Raw genomic sequence first — 19,880 nt, 5'->3', positions numbered from 1 at the left:
AAGAACAAAGAACTCCCCAAATCCGGCGAAAGACTCCATCCCTACCCCTGCATTCCCCAACTCCTGTCGTGTAACAACAACTAATGAACACCTCCAGCCCTCGGCCTCACCCTCCCCGTCACCGCAACCTTTGCCCTCCCGCTCTCCGCCTACTACCTCCTCCTCCAAACACGCGTTATCCGCCAGCGTTTCGCGACCAAAACCGCCATAGCCCACCATCCACCTCCTCGCCCTCCGACCCGCTCCTCGCCGCCGTGCGCGCCCAGACGAACTTCGTCGAGAACGTGCCCCTCGCACTCATTCTCGCTGGCATCGTGGAGGTCAATGGTGGATCAAAGAGGTTGTTGACGTGGACGTTGGGAGGGCTGTGCGTACTGAGGTTGGCGCATGCGGACTTTGGAATTCTGGCGAAGGGATACATGGGGAAGGGGAGACCAGTGGGATACTTTGGAACTCAGGTCATTGTCGCGTGGCTGGCTGGATGGGCCGCGTGGTTGGGTAGAGGATATTGGGGCTTCTAGAGGTCTTCGGAAGGTGAAACAGGAGGATGAATATGTGGAGACCATTTTGCTGCGATCTAAGGCGGTCTACCGAGAAACTTGAAGGCGGCACTTGAACGGTGCAGTGTCTGGATAGCAGAGAAACTCGATATCTCTATCCAATCTAGACTCTTAATTACATTGGAGATGTTGATTAACAGGGGTGGATGTTTAAACTATCAAAATCGATTAAGGTAAATACAACACGCCAAATTCACACCAAAAAGGAACTGGTTCGAGTGCAATACCTCTAGAATTGATGTAAGAGTGTTAGAGATCTCGATTCAAACTTATTTTGTAAGTGAATGCAACTATATATCAAAAATCAAAGCTTTAATAGTAAATAGACATACAAAAATATGGTTTCGAAAAGTACAAAAAAAGATCCGAGTCCATGGTTCGAACTCTCGCCATTCACTCACTCGCCACTGTTGTCGCTGCCGCTGCCCCGCCACCGCTGCTTCAGAAGAAGGGAAATGTTTTTGTTACCTGTTCAAATTGACCATTCACTTCGTAGTGGAGAATCTTGAAGCGTCGAAGCGCTATACGTTTATTGGATAGAGCAAGGGTCTTCGAGATTCTACATATGGCTTCGACGCGTTTGTCTGCAAGACGTGTTGGCGAGGAAGGCGCGTCTGGGGTGTCGGTGTTGCTGTTGAGAAGGCAGCACGACGCCGGCTTCTTCTGCTGTTATGCCTCTTCGTGCCTCGTGACGACAAGCCTCGAAATCCTGGTGATACGCTGAAACGCGACTTCACTGCCGGTATCAGCGCCCTCCAGCACCAATCCCTGTTCAGCGACATCAAACGCCCAATGTCCACGCCGCGGTCACGACCAGTCGTGAATTCGACATCCTCTCGAACATTGCGAGGTCACATCTCCATTGACGCGACACCGACCCGCTTCGCTGGAAGAATAGTCGCCATCGAGTCTTACGAGGCGTGGATGGAAAAGCAGAAACGCGAGGAGATGAGAAGGATATGGGCGAAGGTACGGACGACGGCTCACGAAGGGTCTCGATGTGGCACGTCTTGTCGGAGCATATCTTGGTCTTCGGCATTTCCTTGCAAGGGTCGCGGGATATGATCTTTTGGTGGTCAACACAATGCCAGTATTCCCCGATAGTCAAATGGCACATCTCGAGAGATCGTTGGCTTAGTCGTTGGGTATTCGGCCAGCGAAAGGGAATGGCGAGGAAGTTGTTGACAAATGTGCTGAATTGATTGAGTGATAGAAGGTCGATGGAGGTCTTGCGTATGCGATAGCGTGTAGGTTGTAAAGCCTGGCCGCTTGATTCGAAGGTGGTACTGATCTTTGGAATGCTGATCGAAGGGGGCATTTGAGGACTTATATACCTCCAAAGTGCCTGTCTCGTCCTGTCATCCTGTAGCTCCGAGCACTTCCGAGCAGTTTGCAACACGACTTAAAACAAACATCAAGGGAGCAAGTGCACACATTTGAGGTCAGTAACCGGAAAGTCACACGTAGATACACTCGCGATTTCTCGGAAAGTGTACCCCATGACTGCACAGCAAGCGCCAAGGCTCGCCCCTGAATGGCGGAAGCCCTGAAAACACACCCGACCAGCAAGTCAGCCGTATATGAACGTGCTCCCAGCGCCGAAAACGTTCCAATGTACACTGCTACGTGCAATTGTGAGCTATGGGTCTTGAATTGGATCTTAATGAGCAACATGAGCAACATGAGATACTACGTGGCTTTGTGATCCAGACCTATCTACCAACGACTAACGAACGCCGAGCGACTTACATGGTTAACAACACAGATCGAAGGCACCACATCGAACAAAACAAACAAACAGTCAAATGACACGCCCTCAACAAGCCGATGCCGAGAAAATAATAAGACAGCAAAACTCCAACAACGCCCACGCCTACAACTTCAAAACCGGTGAAAAAGACATCACCAGCCCCTTTCACTTCTTCCCTCCACCACAAGTCGGACACGCCTGATTCAACGCCTTCCAGTCCGCCGGAAGCACTAGTTGCGCGTTTGGCGGGCATTTCTCACACTTCTTGTCAAGTAGGAATATCGGGTGCAAGGTCCAGGTACACGTTGGGTTTGCCGGACTCTCACACTCGAAAAATTCCAGCTTCCTGTCGTGGCTCCGATCTGGGCAGCCTCTGTAGATGGCCGTGGTCTGCTTGCACATTTTGGGAGGATAATGGTAGATTGGAGGTTGACGGAAGAGTGGCTTGAAGTTGGGTGGATGGAGGCTTGGGGATAAAGTGTGTGGATACTGATAGGACGAGACGTTGGTTGTGAGAGAGTGAGTTCGGAGTTGATATGAATGTCGTTGGGACTTCAGGTAGTGGAATGTAGAACGTAGATGCAAGTGCAGAATGAAAGATCTATATATTGACCACCTGTGTCCCACCTGACGATAGGCAAATCAAGAGTCAAACACAAGTAACACGGGATAGATTGACAGCGTGACGACGAGATTGCTCTGGTCACTCCCTGATACAGCATCAACGAATTGCCAGCGCCTTGCACGCTCAAGTACCCAGGCGCAAGGCATTGTGTCCAGCAAAACAAACCAATAGTCAATTACCCGCTGAAAATAGCCCGATCTGCAGAGAAAGTAAGACAGCAGAACTCAAACAATACCCATGCCTCCAGACCCAACAACGGTCAACGAAATATCGCAACACCTCCATCATTGACCCTTCCCTCCACAGGAGCGACAATATATGCATCTCGGAGATATTTACGCGTTGGCTTGACGCTCCTGCCTGGCCTTGATTCTTTCCTCCAGCGGCGGACACTTCGGACAAGGTGCAGGAAGCATGACCAGTCGGTCTCGAAGGCCTGGACACTGGTTCTTCTTCCACAATTCGCAGCACTCGACGGGCAAGGTGCGCCCATCTTACGCACTTCACAGCAGTCGCTATAGTACTCGATCTTCCGCAGACACATCCTCGAATTTCGAAGGAGGGTGAAGTGGAGCTGTTCAAGTTTTGACTCGGTCGAATGAGATTCTTGAGGTCGTTGCCGGCTTAATGGATTATGCCACAGATATGAGATTGGGTGAGGTTCTCGTATGCACAACAAATGGCGGTTCTCTTGGGTGCGGTATATGGTCGCGGCTGTCAATTTTTGGGTGCAGAGCGGTGATGGGAGGGCAGATTTGAGCAGCTCTATATACACGGTGCTTAACGCTCACCCGGCCATAAGCAAATCAAAAGCAAACGCAAGTAACACGAGACTCGTGGACAGCATCGAGATTGCTCCGATCACTCACAATCCAGCTGTGACCACTCGCTAGTTCATATGGGGAAGAGGAAACCAACCTGACACAGCTTGGTAGAGCCTAGAGAGGCGATATGCAGCTTTACGGCAATAGAGCTATCGAAGTCTGTAGAGGTCACAACGGACAGGGCCGTCAACTCACAGAACACAGGTCCGAACAAGCAAATCACATTCTCGGGAAAGCTACGTACTATGACCCAAGATCAAAAAGACTATATACACTGAACCGCAAGGATAGCCAAACGAATACAACACCCAACTCCAGATACACTCATCCAAAGACCTCCGGTACATTATCAAGCCTCGAGCAACAAGATCAAGTAATCCCCTTTCTCCATCTAGGAACCATTTCGCAACACCCCTAGATTGACTTGCTCCCTTCTGATCGGGTTGAGTCTTCGCCTTACTGCTACCCTTAGCCCCTAGTTGGACGTCTCATCTCTATTTCTGCTTCCACCGCTGCTTCTTCTGCTGCTCGGGCCGCTGCGAGCGCTTGACGCTCCGAGATCACCTCAGGCGAAATGATGCGTCCTTTGCAACTTGGCTGCCCACACTTCGTGGAGATCATTGTTTCCTCTCCATTGCTGAAAATCCCAGGGCAACGCTGGTCCGGACCACAGGGCTTGGTCATTTTGGTAATGATGATATCCCCGTAGAGTAATCTGTTCACAGCGCCTTTGCACATCTTGGCAATTTGTGGGTCGTTGAAGGGGTTAAGTGTGTCGATGGATGGTTCTGTGGATGTTTGAAAAGGTGTGTAGGGGATCAGTATGTTTCGTGAATTGTCGATGGGGAGCTTCGAGTGTTGGAGAATGAAAGGGCGAGGAAAGAAGGAACAGAGAGGATCTTATATACATACGCGGTCAATCCCCATAATTATAGGCAAAGAGAAGGCAATAGTAAGCAGCACGAGGTGTGTCAAGTGCGTGACAGCGAGATTGCGAGTCATCATCCGCCAACGTCGACGGAAGGCAGCAAACAAAGCCAATTATCTTGCAATTGGCGTCGCAGTGTTCAGCATGATGTACCTCTGTAGTTACGAGCACTTCGATGTCTGGAGAAGCAACACACTACCTTGACTAGGATTCAATGAGTACAAGAAGAGTTACAAGATCGTCACAAAGCTGCAATACCCATCGACTCCTACGCCACCCCCAGTAATCAGGCTACGTAGAACACCCCGCATAATCGAACGAGAAAACCACAAATTCGCAGAACGCCTTCAAAACAACACTATACAATAATCGCTTGAATTCAACAGCCGACCCCTTTCAAGCACGAATTCGACAGCCTCACCAGACGCGACTATGCTCAGGGGGGAGTGAAGAACGATAGTCACTGTATGTCTCTCTATATTCTATCTTTTATCTCAGTGCTCCTTACTCTAGATGATTGGAGATCGGTCTTGCGGAGCCATCCCTCGAATAATTTGCAATCAAGGACATGGTTGAGCCGGCTCAATCCTCTCCCTTTCGCTGCATAGCATGTGGCTGCAAGGTCCTTCATGGGTAGTGAAAGTGGTAGAGTTGAAGTCTAATGTGGTTTCGATTGCATTTTCGTCTGCCTGCCGTCGAAATAATGTGACAAGTTCAAGCAATGCCCATACCATGCAAACTAGTGCAGCATGTGAAGTCGGGAAGTGAATGAGTGACCGGACCGAGCTCCGCTTAAACCGGGATCTCCGGGTAAACGTTCGGGCTGAGATGCCACGAAGGAGCGAGGGACGCGCACACAGGATCGCTCAGCCTTCAACATCACCTTTATCTCTTCTTTCAGCACCTTGGTTGACTGTTTGCGCAAGCAGACTTATATGGATTATCTGCTGATATACGAGATATGCAAGCCACCGCGACAGCGATGTCGAGGAGGCGCCGCGATGCCGATCTCCGAGACGACGGGACGACACAATCGAGCGGCAATGCCAGGCCAAGGCTGGGATGAAGCTGATATATGTACGCGGCCATCTCCGTCGGAGGCGACTTCTGAATGAGCACAGCCTGAATGAATCTCGGATCAGTCGCCGCGCGTTATGCTGCTACCGCTCGACCGCCCGGCGTGATGAAGCCCATGGGCTGATCTTGTTCACCGCGAGACCTGGGAGAGCAGGAGACCTGCCGTCGAGAAAAGCGAGAGAAAAGAGCTAGGAGTTGTCATACTGTACACTGGGGAGATCTTGGAAAGAGGTGTCAGGTGCACGGCATGTCTACAGCCGCGGATGCAAGACACGGCGCATACCATGAACACCAACACGGCGTTCTACTAACCACGGGTTATTCTGGCTCGGGAATACGCCAGACAACTGCCTCTCGTACGAGGTACACGAGGTTCTTCGAGAATCTGAGGCTGGCTGCACGAGATGGCCTGACATTGGCGCTGCTCAGTGTACGCCTCTCGTCGCTCGATCCGCGAAGAGCACACTCTTGAGGCATTAGATCGTCTTTGCCCCAAGACAGCTGCGACCAGCACCGCAAGCTCCATACAGTAATGTCCTGGAGCTACCGTCTCCGGTCTCGAGAAGTCCAGTGCCGAAACGCTGCTCAAACGCTGCCATCGCAAGCTTGTACCGTCTCACACACGGCCGCGACAACGCGACTTCTCCTCCAGCACGGAATGGAGACTACCGCCAAGACTGCGGCTCAGCATCACGAGCTGGAATTCACTGCAAGACTTATGGACCTCAACAAGCCAAATCGGTTGAGGACGGATTGCGAAGGGCACTTCTGCGAGCAAAACGTCAAAACCAGCGACATGACAACACCATATTCTGGATTGGAGCGAACGCCATATTGTTGGCTTCACGCCGGCAGTGCAGCCGAGACAGAGATATAGGTCATTGTGGAGAAGGTGAGACTACCGAGGATCCGAATCGACATCTTTTGACTTTCGCCGCTGGAATGAAAATTGACTTTACCGACGACATCTCCTCGGGATGGACCCGTTCCCGCATGTATCTATTGCGCAAGTCGATCATTGATCTGCTCAAGGATTCTTGCAAAGTTATACAATTATCTTGCAGTCGAGTGCTCAGAGGATCTATTCGGTTTGAAGTTCTACAAAGACATTTTCAGCACAAGACGCCTGGTCTGAACTCAAGCATGTGAGACTCCATCCGGCAAAGACCTAGGTTCCCGAGGTGGCCCATCTCAAACTGTGACAAACAGAATGCCCCCTGGCCCCCACAATTGCGTATGTGCTGATGTGTAACGACTGGAAAGCTCACTGCCCAGCAAAGCTTGACGAGCTTGGCCCCAACTGCACTTGACCCATCTGGCAACATCACTTGGTTGGCCAAACTCACCTCATCGATCGTGCTCAACACACGTCTCAACCTCGCCCACTGCCGGAGAAGCCATGTCGACTTCTCACAGTCCCGTGCTGCCCTGTGGAGAGGAAGGTCTTGGTTGGGGATTCGCTTTCCATCACGCTGCAGATCGCCTCAGTTCGACGTGGTGTCGTGCTTCACCATGAAAGTTATCCAGGAATTGCAAAATGCCTCAAAGACTACCATCCCGCGGGACCTGTGAGGAGGCAGGAAGGTAGGCAAATATTCTTGAAGGCATCGCTGCTACTTGTATTTCCTCAGACCTCGAATAAAATCGCGCTCTCTTATCTATGACATCTTCCTCATACCGCACCCTGAAGTCAACCTGAAAGCCTCGCGGCTGGTTCTCCATCTTCATTGGCAGCAGATAAGGAATACACACAAGATGAATGAGGCCAAAGTTGGTCTGGAAAGCGTCCCGTCTGTCGCTTCGACGCCTTCGACGGATTCGATTCCTTGGCAAAAGGAAGCCATATACCCAGAAGCATCACAATCTTCGAGCGACCGAAACACTGTTGACGTCCCCGCCGACATCTCTTTCGCCCTCCTCCAGAAAGGTTTCGATATCGACCGCCAAGGCGTCGTTCGCTGGAGGCAAGACAGCATTACCAGCATCCACCCGCGAAGATGGTCCCTCCTACGCAAATCCTACGACTCAGCAGTCATCTGCTTCATGGAGTTCATCATGACCCTCATCAGCAACACGGGCTCATCCATCGCACCGTACGCAATGGAAGACCTGGGCATCAGTAGGGAGCTGGCTCTCTTCTACTTCACGACCCTCTACCTTCTCGGCCAAGCCATCGGGGGCCTTATACTTCCACCAGTAGCGGAGTCCTTTGGTGGCAGATCGATCTATCTGACTTCAACGATTGCCTACAGCGCTTGCTGTGTTATCCTTGGCGCTTGTCCGACGGTACCTGTGGTTATTGTGATGAGGTTTGCGTCCGGGTTCTTGTCGGCTATGCCGGCTGTTGTGGCTTGTGGGAGTATTGAGAATATGTGGGTATGTGCTTTCAACCTATCCCAATCCACTATTGCGGTCCTTAGTAGTGACTCCCATATAGGATACCAAAGCTCGGATATGGCTTGTCCATGTCTGGATCTCGTCTGCTGTGGCTGGTCTGGCGTGTGCACCTACTATCGCCACTGTTATCAGCGAGTCTCATCTGCGATGGTAGACCAAATACTAGCCTCACTTCACCAGTCCACCTGCTAACAGACACTCCCAGGCCATGGCTCTTCTACATTGCCGCCATCGTCACAGCAGCCATCGCCCTCATGTGCTGCTGGATGACTGAGTCTCGTCCATCGCAGCTTCTGAAGAAGGAAGTCAAAGACGTCGCCCGCAACAACAGCTTCAGCGGCCTCTCCCTCGACGACGCCGACTCAACGCCAGATCTCAAAACATTTGTCCGAGTCCATCTCGTAAGCCCACCACACCCCTCATCACCACAACCCTCCCACTAACAACTCCCTTCCAGGCCCTCCCAATCCGCCTCTTCCTCACCGAACCCATCGTCTTCCTAACCTCCATAATGGGCGCCACCGTCTACGGCATAATCTACCTCTTCACGCCGGCCCTCCCCGTAATCTACACCTCGCCACCCTACACCTTCACACCGCTCCAAACCTCCCTCGTCTCCCTCGCCCTCGCCCTCGGCATCCCCCTAACCTTCCTCCCACGAATCTACGACATCCTCCTCCTCCGCCGCAAAGCGCCCTCAACCATCGAGCCCGAAGACAAACTCTTCGGCTTCTACGTCGCCGCCCCGGTCCTCGCGGTGGGGTTGTGGATCTTCTCCACCACCATCCCCCCTCTCACCTCTCACCTCACGCCCTGGATCTCCATCGCGGCCCTCACGCTCATCGGCTTCGCCGTCGTCGAGTTCGATAACGTCCTTTCGGGCTACCTCACCGATACGTACACCTCGTACGCGGCGTCGGCGATCAGTCCGATGAGTTTTTTGCGGGCGGTGCTGAGTGGTGTGTTTCCGCTGTTTGGGGAGAGGATGTTTAGGGGGTTGGGAGGGGGTTATGCGGGGATGGTGCTGGCGGGGTGTGCCACGGGTTTCTGTGTGGTGGCGGCGGGGTTTTGGCGGTGGGGGAGGGGGGTGAGAGGGAGAAGTCGGATGGCGAGTGATGGTTGTGGTTCGTGAGGGGCCATATGTGGTTTGGGATGTTTGGGATGGCGTTTTCAATTAGGAGTGGGCGTCGGATAGGGGATGGAAAAACAATGGCGTTAGATCGGGATTAGAAATGGGAAAGGGAAAATTCCATTCTCTAAAAGTGATGTAGTACAACGAGAGGGCTTCCTCCTGAAACCCTTAGAAATACGATTGACCATCTCTCTAGTTGAACCAATCCAGCGCAAAATGTGCGAGCATTCCGTAAAACGAAAAGACCGATCGAATTATGAGTACAGCCTCTCGCCATGTCCGTAAGACACCATCGTCAAGACATCATGCCGAAGACACCGTCGTCAAGACACTGTGCCTAAGAAACCGTGCTTAGTACAATCTCCCAACCCCATCGTTAAGACCCTGTCCTCTATACACCCTCCTAACATATCCGCACCTCACAATCTCCAATACTACATCTTTCCTCCCTCATCCTCCCTCATCTCCTCTTTTATTGCTTTGTCGCTCTAACTCTTATCCTCCCATTCTGCGGGTCACGAGGCTGCGGCCGAGGCTTCGGTTTTGCTCGTGTTGTTCGCCTAGACATGGGAAACGTCAGTCGGACACAGAAGGTGCTTTGGGGTGTACCAAGGACCGATTTGGAGTGTACTAAAGAATAATCGAAAGAGGTTTCAAGTGTAGATAGATGTAGGTGGGGTTTAAATTTAAATACGTACTAGAGAGGTGAGACATTGTTTCCGCTATAGTAGTGGTTGTGGTAGATAGAGAGATGTTGTGTAGGTGGATGGGTGGATGGAGCAAGGTAGATTTGTTGGGCGGGAAATGGAGGGGAGGGGAAAGGTTGGAATGTATATCTTATATCAACCTCCCTCAGCCTCCTCCAGCACAACACCGCTATCTCCAAACCTCAAGATTCGTATATATAGGTACATGTAGACACTAAATGCTCGGCGAAACGTGGCGTTGGCTTAGTGGTGCATCTTAGCCGTGGATGCATATCCATCCAGCCATTCATGCATGAGCGCTGATAGATAGATATTAAGGGGGAAGACATTTACTGCCTGCTCGTGTATCGACAAACGTAACCTCTTTCCCCTTTCACCACCTCCAGCATTAGTTATGGCTTCAACCAAACAGAATCTTCCTATTCGTGAGTTAGTTATCTGAGTAGTAACCGACGGAGTGAGGAAACAACTCGTCCACGCCTACCATCGCCCTTCCAAACCGAGACATCTCAGAACAAAAATGCCCTCCTCCTCCTCTACTTCTTCCCCTTCTTCTTCCCCTTCCAGCCCACCATATCCCCACGATCCGCCGAGTAGGTAGATCTCAAAGTTTCGTATACGATAGGGCGGGCGAGGGCGATTTTAGCATTGCTGCCGGCGAGGGGAGAGGGAAGATGAGGAGGATTTGAGAGGAGGGCGGGTTCTTCTCCCCGTGGACTATCGAATCCCCGCGACCCACCTAGTAAGTACATCTCTTATAGTCTTATAATAGGCCGGAGGAGGGGGAGGATGTTAGGATTGCTGGCAACGGGGGATATGAGGATTGCTGTTCAGAATCGGGTGTTTGGGTACGATTGATTAATGGGGTGGGATGAGGATTTGAGATGAGTATATTTTAAAGGGGATGATTTGGCGGAGATGGGGATGGGGATGGGGATAGGACTTGGTATGTTTGGGTGGATGGATGACGAGATCGGGGGCATGAGTTGGAGGACTGGGTCTTAAAGGGTGTGGCACTGGCCTGTGCTGGTGGCAATTGGTTTCATTGGGGGCTTCGGATTAGTGCAGGTCGCTCGCTGCGACGTTCATTACCCTCTTATGCTGAATCTCTGAGCAAAAATCTAGCTCGGGCCTCTTTTCCCTCCTGTTTACGGCCTCCACCTAAAAGCCGGATGCTTCCAATCCAGATCCTCCACCTGCCTCTGCTCAAGCCCAGCCAACTCCGCATCCACATCCTTACCCTCCCTCTTGCGATTGTCCCACTTCATCCACACGAGGAGCAAGATGCCCACAATCAGAATCGTGCTGCTCGTCGCCAGGTTCAATCCATTGCCGATGGGATAGTTGGGGGCGTCGGTGGGGAGGAACGACCACGTGCTGATGAGTCCGCCGATATTGCCCAGCATGACGTTCGTGCCGATTGCTGAGGACCGCGCCGTGTCGGAGACGACGTTGGCGGAGACTTGGGCGTTGCAGAGGGCGCCGTAGGAGAAGGCCCCTACTGCGATGATGAAGGTCGCTCCGTACCGGGTGGAGGCGTCGGCGGTGGCGAGGAACATGATGTAGCCGACCATCATCAGCGGGGCGGAGGCGATGAAGTAGATGGTGCGTTTGTCGGTTTTGGTGGAGAGGTATGGGATGAGGACGGTGGCGACGGCGCCGACGATGTACGGTGGCACGGTGCGGAGTTGTTGGTGGACGACGGATTGCTTGGGGTAGATTGTCTTGACGATGGTCGGGGCGAAGAAGGCGAGGCCTTGGACGGTGATGTTGTCGAGGAGGAAGATGAAGGCGGTGGCCAGGGTGACGGGGTTGAAGATGCCGAGGATGAGTTTCTTGTTGTCGATCTTGTCGAGGACAATGGTCGTGCCGACTCGTTCGGACTTGACGCGGGCGATGGCGAGTTCTTTCTCTGCGGGGGTGAGCCAGCGGGCGGTTTCGGGGCGGTCGGTGAGGGTGATGAAGGCGATGAGGGAGAGGCCGATGGTGATGACGCCTTCGATGCCGAAGATCATTCGCCAGGTGGTTAAAGAACCGAAGCTGTCGAGGGAGAGGATGCCGGAAGCGAGGAGGCCACCGAATGCGCCTGCGAGGGGGGCCATGACGATGTAGAGGGAGAGGCGGAAGGCGAGCTCGCTGCGGCGGTACCTAGCGGAATGTTAGCATGAGAACAGCACTACAATCGCTTTCTTGTACTCACCATCTTGACATATAGTAAGCAATACCCGGAAGCATTCCCGCCTCAAAGAGCCCAAGCAGAAACCTCACACCAGAGACCTGGGCTTTATCCTTGACGAAAGCGCAAGCCACAGAGAGGACGCCGAAGCCGAGGGAGGTAGACGGAATGAACCAGCCCGGGCCAATCCACTTGCAGAAGATGTTGGCGGGGATCTCGAAGATGATGTAGCTGATGTAGAAGACGGAGAGAACGGCGTTGTAGTCGTAGCCTTTGAGGTGGAGGTCCTTTTCGAGGCCGGCTAGGCGGGCGTTTCCTGAGGGAATGTCAGTAGGGTGATGGGGTGGGAAGGGGGGTGCTCGTACCGATGTTGGCTCTGTCTGGGAGGTTGTCAGCTGGTATCTTCTTATGGGTGATGGGTAGACCCGCCGATGAAGCAGAACAGGTACAGCAGGGCCACGGTGGGCACGATCATGAAGTCAATCTTCCTCCGCAGCTTGGCCTCTGCCTTGGGGTCGAACTGCACCAGCGCATGGCCATATCTGATGAATCGCAGTCAGCACATTTCCACTTCCTTTGATTGTATGTCCCTCACTGATCGGTGGCATTGTGACCTCTCTCGGCGACATCATGCACAATGGCATACTCGGCAGCCGTGGCAGTCACGGGAGCCTTCTCCTGGTCCATGGAATCGGATGGCGACATGGCACCAGTAGTGTGATGGACGAACGCCTGGGGAAGGGTGGGTGGTGTTTGCGGAGGAGGAAGCAGAGTCTGGGGAAGGAGAGAGAGTTTGTGGGGTGAGCGATGGGGTGAGCAAGAAGAAGTAGTCGGGATGGCAGTTATCATCTCCCCAACTCCTCACTCGTCGACGTCTCTATCTCGCTCCCTGGCGTGCGTCGACGATAGGGACAAACTGCGTGTAACGAAGACCCGAAAAAAGATTCCGAGACGTTCGTGCGGGCGTGGTACAGCAGAGGTCAAGGCGGGGGAGTGGTGTCGCTAGCCACTTGGCGTACATGGCCAAGAACATTGATTAGTCGATTTGATTGGCGTTTTGATGCGGCGCTGGCTGCTTTGGGTCATGTGCGCTGCGTGGGAGGGGTTCGATTCGTTCTCTTCGCGTGGTGGGCGCGTGTTGTGCATGTTCTTCGCCGCGTGCTGGCCATGCCTCGCTTGCGGTCGAGATGCGTCGATGCGGATGGGGGAAGAGATTGATCGCCGAGTGACATTCTCGTCAAGAGAATGATGTGTTGATACCCCGTTTCGCAGGCGAGATACATACCAGATGGCTGTGATCTGATGGGAAAGAGGAGGAAGAGTCAGAGTCTGCAACGGTCGGGACTTCGGGACATCTCAATCCTTCGGCTCGGATGCGAAGGAGGGCTTCCGCTTCTCCTTTCCACACCACCACCTCCCTCCTGTCAGCATCAAAGTACCTCGAAGACAGCCGAAACGACCTTCCGAGCACCATCAGGCTGAGGAGAAGCCGCACAGAAAGAGACGGGAGTTGGGTCGGCAGAGGAGAACAGCAGGTGTCGTCCAGGCCAAGAGGAGGAGACTTCGACCACAACAAACGCCGCAGAACTCTATCCATACCACCCTCTTCTTTCGCACGAGAAGGACGGCAGCAGTCGGATATAATGCTACAAGTATCTGGCCAAGAGCAGAGGAACATGGCGTTGAGGATGACTGGAGATGTACATTGCTGACTCCAGCTCCTGGCTTCCCTCTCAGCCGGTGGACCACACAGGCCGACATACTTCACCTCGTCCTCAACAGCGACGACGCATTCCGCGGAGTCCAACAACATGGAAGATGAGGGATATAAGCAATCAGAGATGTGTCTACGGATGCTGACGGCCAACGAAAGAAGCAGCTTCAAGAGGTCAATTTCCCAGACTCTCGGTATCGTGTCTGTTTCTGCAATGGGCATCCTGGCGGAGCTTGTTATTTCAAGCTGACGAGCTGCGGTATTCGTCAAGCTGACTGGACGTTGGTGATGGGTACCTCGCAATATCCTCGACTTCAGGTCATCGTCACGAATGGCAGATAAAGCAAGGTAAGTCATCTCTTTTGTTTCATTGTCACTCTCGACACCTTTTGACTATGGCGGAAAAGATGGAGTTTGACTATATTGTGTGTGGTGGTAAGCGGTATCATATGAGGGAACTTGCAACGTGTACTGCCACTGACTGCCCCTAAGGCGGCACATCCGGCTGCGTCGTCGCCTCTCGCCTCGCAGAAGACTCAAACATCTCAGTCCTCGTGATTGAAGCTGGCGAAAACTGCCTGGACGTCGTGGGCAGTCAGATGTCAGGTGGGATGCTCCAGCTCCTTGGAGGCCCTCACGATTGGAACTTCTTCAGCACGCCGCAAACTCACGCTGCTGATCGGGAGATTTCACTCACCAGAGGCAGGTTCCTCGGCGGCAGCAGCGGTTTGAACGGAACTCTGTGCATTCGCGGCACGAAGCAGGACTACGATGACTGGGATGTACCGGGTTGGTCGGGAGAGGAAATGTTTGCGGCGATGAAGAAGGCTGAGAATTTCCGGGGGAAGGATTGGTTTGAAGTCAAAAAGGATGCACATGGATTTGATGGCCCGGTCAATGTCGAGCCCCATGATCTGGCGCCCATCTCGGAACGGATCATGGAGTCTCTGCAGGATCAGGGATTTCCACTGGATCATGACATGTTCAGCACAGGCGAGCGAGCTCATGGCTGTGGCCACGCACCCAGGACTGTGTACAATGGGCTTCGCACTACTGCCGCGGAGTATACACGAGGCTGGGAACACAAGACAAACTTCACCATCCTCTTCAAGACCCAAGTCTCGAAAGTCAACCTCACGAGAACAGAGACGGGTCTTCAAGCCACCAGCGTTGAGGCGATCACCTCCGACGGCGAGACTAAAACATACACCGCCCGCCACGAAATCATCCTCTCAGCTGGCACATACTGCACACCCGCCATTCTCCTCCGCTCAGGCATTGGCCCCAAAGTCGAACTGGTCAAGCACAACAGCCCCTGCCACGTCGACCTCCCAGGCGTAGGCCAAAACCTCCAAGACCACCTCATCGTCTTCGTCCCCTACGAAGTTCTCCCAGGCCTGACCTACGACAACAAACTCTACCCCGAGGAAGCACTGAAAGCCACCTACGAAGAATGGGTGACGAAGAAAACCGGCCTCCTGTCCACCTTCCCCTTCGGAGCATTCGCTTACGCCAGACTGGATGACAGACTTCAAGACTCCAAGGACTGGCAACAAGCCAAAACGGCCGATCGAGACCCCATGGGCCAAACAAAATCCCAACCCCACATCGAATTTCGGAACACAGAATGCTGCGTCGGACCGCGCGAACTGCCCCCCGCAAGCGGCAAAAACGCCTTCGCAATGGTCACGGAGCTCTTCTCTCCCCACTCCCGCGGAAGCGTCACCCTCTCATCGACAGACCCCTTCGCAGCACCAGTCATCGACCACAATTACCTCTCCCACCCGCTCGACCTCCTCGTCTTAACCGAGGGCGTGAGGTTGGGAAACGAAATCGTCATGCAGGGCAAAGCCACGAGAGACCTCATCCTCAACTCTTATCCCTCGGAACTCACGCAGCATCATCTGCATAAGACCCGCGAGGAGTGGATCCCTTTCGTCTGCCGCGGGGCGACGACGTGCTATCACCCCGTGGGGACGTGCAAGATGGCGAGCGCAGCGAGCTTGGCAGACGACCCTGCCGCGGTGGTCGATGAGCGTCTTCGAGTTCGCGGTGTACGAGGTCTGAGAGTCGCAGATTGCAGCATCATCCCCAAGATCCCGAATGGGCATACGTGTATGCCGGCTTATGGGATTGGGGAGAGGGGGGTGGAGATTTTGAGGGACGATTTGAAGGATGCTGGGACAAGGAGGGAGGCGCGGAGCGGGAAGGAGGAGAGGTTGTAGAACTATGACAGGGCGGGTCAGGATGATGGTGAGAGGGTGGGATGAGGTTATGGGTGGTGGGCGGAAACGCGAAATGTGATCTGGCGGCATTGGCGAGGGTCACTTACTGCTGATGTGGTTTGTAGGTTTAGACGAACGCTGCCTGGTTCTGTCTTCTGATCTCCGTGGATGTCTACTGCTGTATGACAGTTCTGACGGGTACTCACCTGCACGTCCTGCTTAGGACGGAGTCCGAACCGTGCGAGTTGCCACTATACTTCCATGTCACAGACGTCCTTAGTCTTTTTATTCGTATGTCGGTTTTGCTATTCGCTAATACTGTTCACGGCCTTGAAGGTCAGGACAGCCGCTTTGGAGACTGCCGGTTCGAGGAAGCCAACAAACATCCCTGATGCCCTTGAGAAGACGAATGCCGACGGCCGCTGGACGCACTTAACCGCTCTATCATGCTCGATTTCGTTTGAATATAGCTGACATTTTACTCTCATTTTGGGCTGCGAGCACTTCCTATACTCATTTGGCACAAGGTCTTTCTCCCCTGGTCGAGAAGGCTTCCAAGATCGCTAACATCGCCACCCCGGGCCTGCTCCAAACACTACCGTTCTTGGTGGTGTAGAAGTTCAAGGAACAACATCTCGCGGCTTCTTAACATGAGCGATCCTTGACGCCCTCCCGCGGGCGAGTGAGAGATCGTTTGTTGGGCTTCATCTCTTATCGGGGATGTTATACGCTTTAGGGGTCCGGGTGAGTCGAAGGTAATAGCACCTCACGATATGGGAGCCATTCATGAGACTCGCTAGAGCATTCTACAGCTAGTATAATTTCAGGAAAGTGTTTTCCTAGCTGCGTGGAACCCACGGCTGGGGTCAGTCGAGCCTGTGCGGCATGGAAGTTCTTCCGGTTTCGGAGTTTCGGGTTTGCAGCCTCGTGGATCGGTCGAACTTCACAGCTGGTTTCGATGGGGTATAAAATCCTCGCTGGATTTTCGTCTCTTGGCCAACCGGGGGTGTGCCGTTTCCAGATACTCAAGATGGCGACCAAGGCTCACAAGAATATCGTCATCCTCGGCGCTTCCTACGCGGGTGTTTCGACGGCACACTATCTTCTCAAACATGTCCTTCCCAACCTGCCGGATGAGGATCGCTACTGCGTCGTTCTGGTCTCTATGTCCGAGCAAGTCCTTTGCAGACCTGCGTGTCTCCGGGCGATGATTTCCGATGCTGCGTTCGATCAGAAGAAGCTGTTCGTGGATGTGCGGGAGTGTTTTGAGATGTACACTGCTGGAAGTTGGGAGTTTCTGCAGGGGAAAGCTTTGCGAGTCGACTTTGAGGAGAGATGTGTTCATGTTGTGGGTGAGGAAGGGGAGGTGGATGTTGGGTTCCATGCGCTGGTCATTGCGACTGGGGCGTGTACGCCGTCGCCGCTTTTGGGACTGAATGGGAGTGGAGAGGAGCTGCGGCGGGCATGGAAGGAATTTCGTCTCGCATTGCCAAAGGCGAAGACTATGGTTATCGCCGGCGGAGGGCCAGCTGGTGTCGAAACTGCTGCTGAACTCGCTGAGCATTTGGACACCACGAGGTCGACGAAGCCTCAGATCACCCTCATCACATCCGGTGAAAGACTTCTCCCAGTCCTCCGTCCTTCGATCGCAGCCCAGGCCGAGAAAGACCTGACCATCCTGGGCGTGAAAGTGCTGAAGAAGACCAAAGTCCTCTCCACCACCCCTGAAGACGCCGGAGCAGCCTCCGCCCGTGCCGCTGCAACAAAACTCCACCTCTCGACCGGCCAGACCCTCGACGCAGACCTGTACATCCCCACCACAGGCACCAGACCCAACACCTCCTACCTCGACCCCAAGTTACTCGACTCGGACTGCCGCATCAAAACAGACCCCCACCTCCGCGTCCCCATCGCTGGCCCCCTCACATACGCCCTCGGCGACGCCTCCACCTTCGCCCGTCCCGCAATCCACAACATTACCTCCGCCGTGCCGATCCTCTGCAACAACATCCGCGACGATCTCCTCGGCGTCGAAGGTCAGGATAAGGAGTTCAAAGAGGATGAAAGGGAGACGCAGATGGTGCTGCTGGGGAAGAGGAGGGCTGTAGGCGCGGCGATGGGGTGGTGGATGCCGGGCTGGATTGTGAGGATGATTAAGAGGGATTATTGGCTTTGGACGACGCCGAAATTGTGGAGGGGGCAGATGTGGGATAGAAGCTCTTGAAGATCATGGGTAACACATTCGCAGGTGCCTTGACTGCTTTGACAGCCTGGATGCCTATTAGACAAGGTTCGAGATGCGGCCATGACATTGCGAGATGCTGAATGGCCGATTTGACACTTGACTCCTCTTTGAACAACTAGACATAGGAGTCGTGGCGCCAAGGTTTGCAATGAGGTCGGGTTGAAGCATGAGTCGCGCGAGCGTCTTGGTGTGGGTCATGGGCATAGACGCCTAAATTCTCATGGCGTCTCCGTCGAAAAAGACTTGTAAAGGTTGGAGAGCAGGCATCGCAACTCAAAGTTTTGTGTCGTCTTGCTAGACTAATAGCGAATGAATTGGCTCCGATTGTACATTGATCTTGCCCACATCTTCGTACAGAGTCCACTTCGTGGAAGGAAATACAAGCGAGATGAGTGTCCGCCGAGTATGTTTCGTTTGCCCACGTCCAGCGTATTGCCAAGCGTCTTCAAGATTCACGCCTCTAAATCATCTCTCAGAGAAAGGAAATCCTTGTCCAAATGCTCGGGAAATGAGGTCTCGGTCGTTGCCAGAGGCCAGCAACACTGTCAACAGTGGCCTAGGAGAATCGAGCAGGACCAAAATTCGCCGACGTGTGTAGCCTTGTCTATGCCCAGAGGCTTTGGGAGACATGTGGATGCGTCGAACGGCAAGCGAAGAAGCATTCATTTCTGGTGATCTTGTTCAAAGGTTTAGCCTCCGCCCGGTGAAGCCCCACACCCGACGACAGGTGGATCGTGACTACTGCGTCTGCTTGCTGCTCTGGTTGTTCGAGTCGTTGAGGCCCACAACTCGTCCTTTGCCATTGCGGTCCACGAAGGTGGTTGGAAGAGGAGCACGACTTGACGTACCAAACGTCGTTGCGATCTGGGCCGAATCTTGAGAGAGCTTCTGCGTTGTCTCGTCCGACACTTGACCAGCGCAGAGATTAGACCGTGCCGCCGTAGCGACCTTCCGCGCAAAGACCGGATCTCCCGTTGGAGAGACCATGAACAATCTCGAATCCTCAGCCGTGCTCACGTCCTGAAGGTTCACGCCCTTCCCTTTGGCGTGGCCCGCTGTGCTGTCTGACATGACCGTCGCGATTCGAGAGATAGTCTGGTGGAAACAATCGATGAGTGTTGTGGAAAAGGGAACCCAATGAGTAAGTTGTGTGAGGAACCACATCGTCAAGACGAAAGCGCTGCAGTTGAGAGGAAAAGGGAAGGGCGACGTGGGATGGGGCGGTGCTGAAGCCTCCGGTGAAGACGGCGCTAGGCGCTGCGAGCTGATTGGGTGCCAGATAGATCGGAGGGGAAGCAGATCTGTCTCGAGGAGCTTGCCCGTGCACTGCCTTGAGCGGAGTGACGGTGATGTTTGGTGCGGCGATCCGCCCTCTATTCATCGACACGATGCTCTGGAGGCTGTCTTCGACGGCGAGACCTCCGCCAGAAAGGGCGGCACTGCCCAGCGTATCGCCCGACGACGCAGCCTGCAGCGTGTCGTGAGCTCTGCAGTTTGTGCCTCCGGAGGCGGGCGGCTCC

General features: G+C 53.7%; 6 protein-coding genes across 6 annotated transcripts; 4 read left to right on the top strand and 2 right to left on the bottom strand.

Annotated features, from left to right (window-relative positions):
- Nucleotides 1–83: 83 nt before the first annotated feature.
- M409DRAFT_54139 (uncharacterized protein) lies at nt 84–1,818 on the top strand (the record flags this gene model as incomplete). The annotated part of the gene is made up of 5 exons (XM_033812608.1): nt 84–367; nt 668–733; nt 767–836; nt 1,101–1,529; nt 1,774–1,818. 5 exons carry the CDS (start codon nt 84–86, stop codon nt 1,816–1,818), a joined length of 894 nt encoding a protein of 297 aa, XP_033668431.1.
- Nucleotides 1,819–7,519: 5,701 nt separating this feature from the next.
- On the top strand, nt 7,520–9,293 carry M409DRAFT_66065 (uncharacterized protein; the record flags this gene model as incomplete). Its single annotated transcript, XM_033816771.1, has 4 exons — nt 7,520–8,140; nt 8,202–8,311; nt 8,367–8,562; nt 8,619–9,293. 4 exons carry the CDS (start codon nt 7,520–7,522, stop codon nt 9,291–9,293), a joined length of 1,602 nt encoding a protein of 533 aa, XP_033668430.1.
- Nucleotides 9,294–11,148: 1,855 nt separating this feature from the next.
- On the bottom strand, nt 11,149–12,881 carry M409DRAFT_22347 (uncharacterized protein; the record flags this gene model as incomplete). The annotated part of the gene is made up of 5 exons (XM_033806294.1): nt 11,149–12,148; nt 12,201–12,492; nt 12,542–12,552; nt 12,602–12,718; nt 12,772–12,881. 5 exons carry the CDS (start codon nt 12,879–12,881, stop codon nt 11,149–11,151), a joined length of 1,530 nt encoding a protein of 509 aa, XP_033668429.1.
- A 1,404-nt stretch (nt 12,882–14,285) lies between these two features.
- M409DRAFT_22346 (GMC oxidoreductase) lies at nt 14,286–16,115 on the top strand (the record flags this gene model as incomplete). Its single annotated transcript, XM_033806293.1, has 2 exons — nt 14,286–14,325; nt 14,383–16,115. The coding sequence occupies 2 exons, from the start codon at nt 14,286–14,288 to the stop codon at nt 16,113–16,115; spliced, it is 1,773 nt and encodes a 590-aa protein (XP_033668428.1).
- Nucleotides 16,116–17,145: 1,030 nt separating this feature from the next.
- Nucleotides 17,146–18,339, top strand: M409DRAFT_36572 (uncharacterized protein; the record flags this gene model as incomplete). The annotated part of the gene is made up of 1 exon (XM_033810576.1): nt 17,146–18,339. One exon carries the CDS (start codon nt 17,146–17,148, stop codon nt 18,337–18,339), a length of 1,194 nt encoding a protein of 397 aa, XP_033668427.1.
- A 759-nt stretch (nt 18,340–19,098) lies between these two features.
- Nucleotides 19,099–19,431, bottom strand: M409DRAFT_22344 (uncharacterized protein; the record flags this gene model as incomplete). The annotated part of the gene is made up of 1 exon (XM_033806292.1): nt 19,099–19,431. One exon carries the CDS (start codon nt 19,429–19,431, stop codon nt 19,099–19,101), a length of 333 nt encoding a protein of 110 aa, XP_033668426.1.
- Nucleotides 19,432–19,880: the final 449 nt, after the last annotated feature.

Source organism: Zasmidium cellare (assembly GCF_010093935.1).
Source record: "Zasmidium cellare ATCC 36951 unplaced genomic scaffold M409scaffold_15, whole genome shotgun sequence".
Classification (NCBI taxonomy): Eukaryota; Fungi; Ascomycota; class Dothideomycetes; order Mycosphaerellales; family Mycosphaerellaceae; genus Zasmidium; species Zasmidium cellare.
The sequence above is the reverse complement of the archived record's forward strand: the minus strand, read 5'-3'. Positions and strand labels throughout refer to the sequence as shown.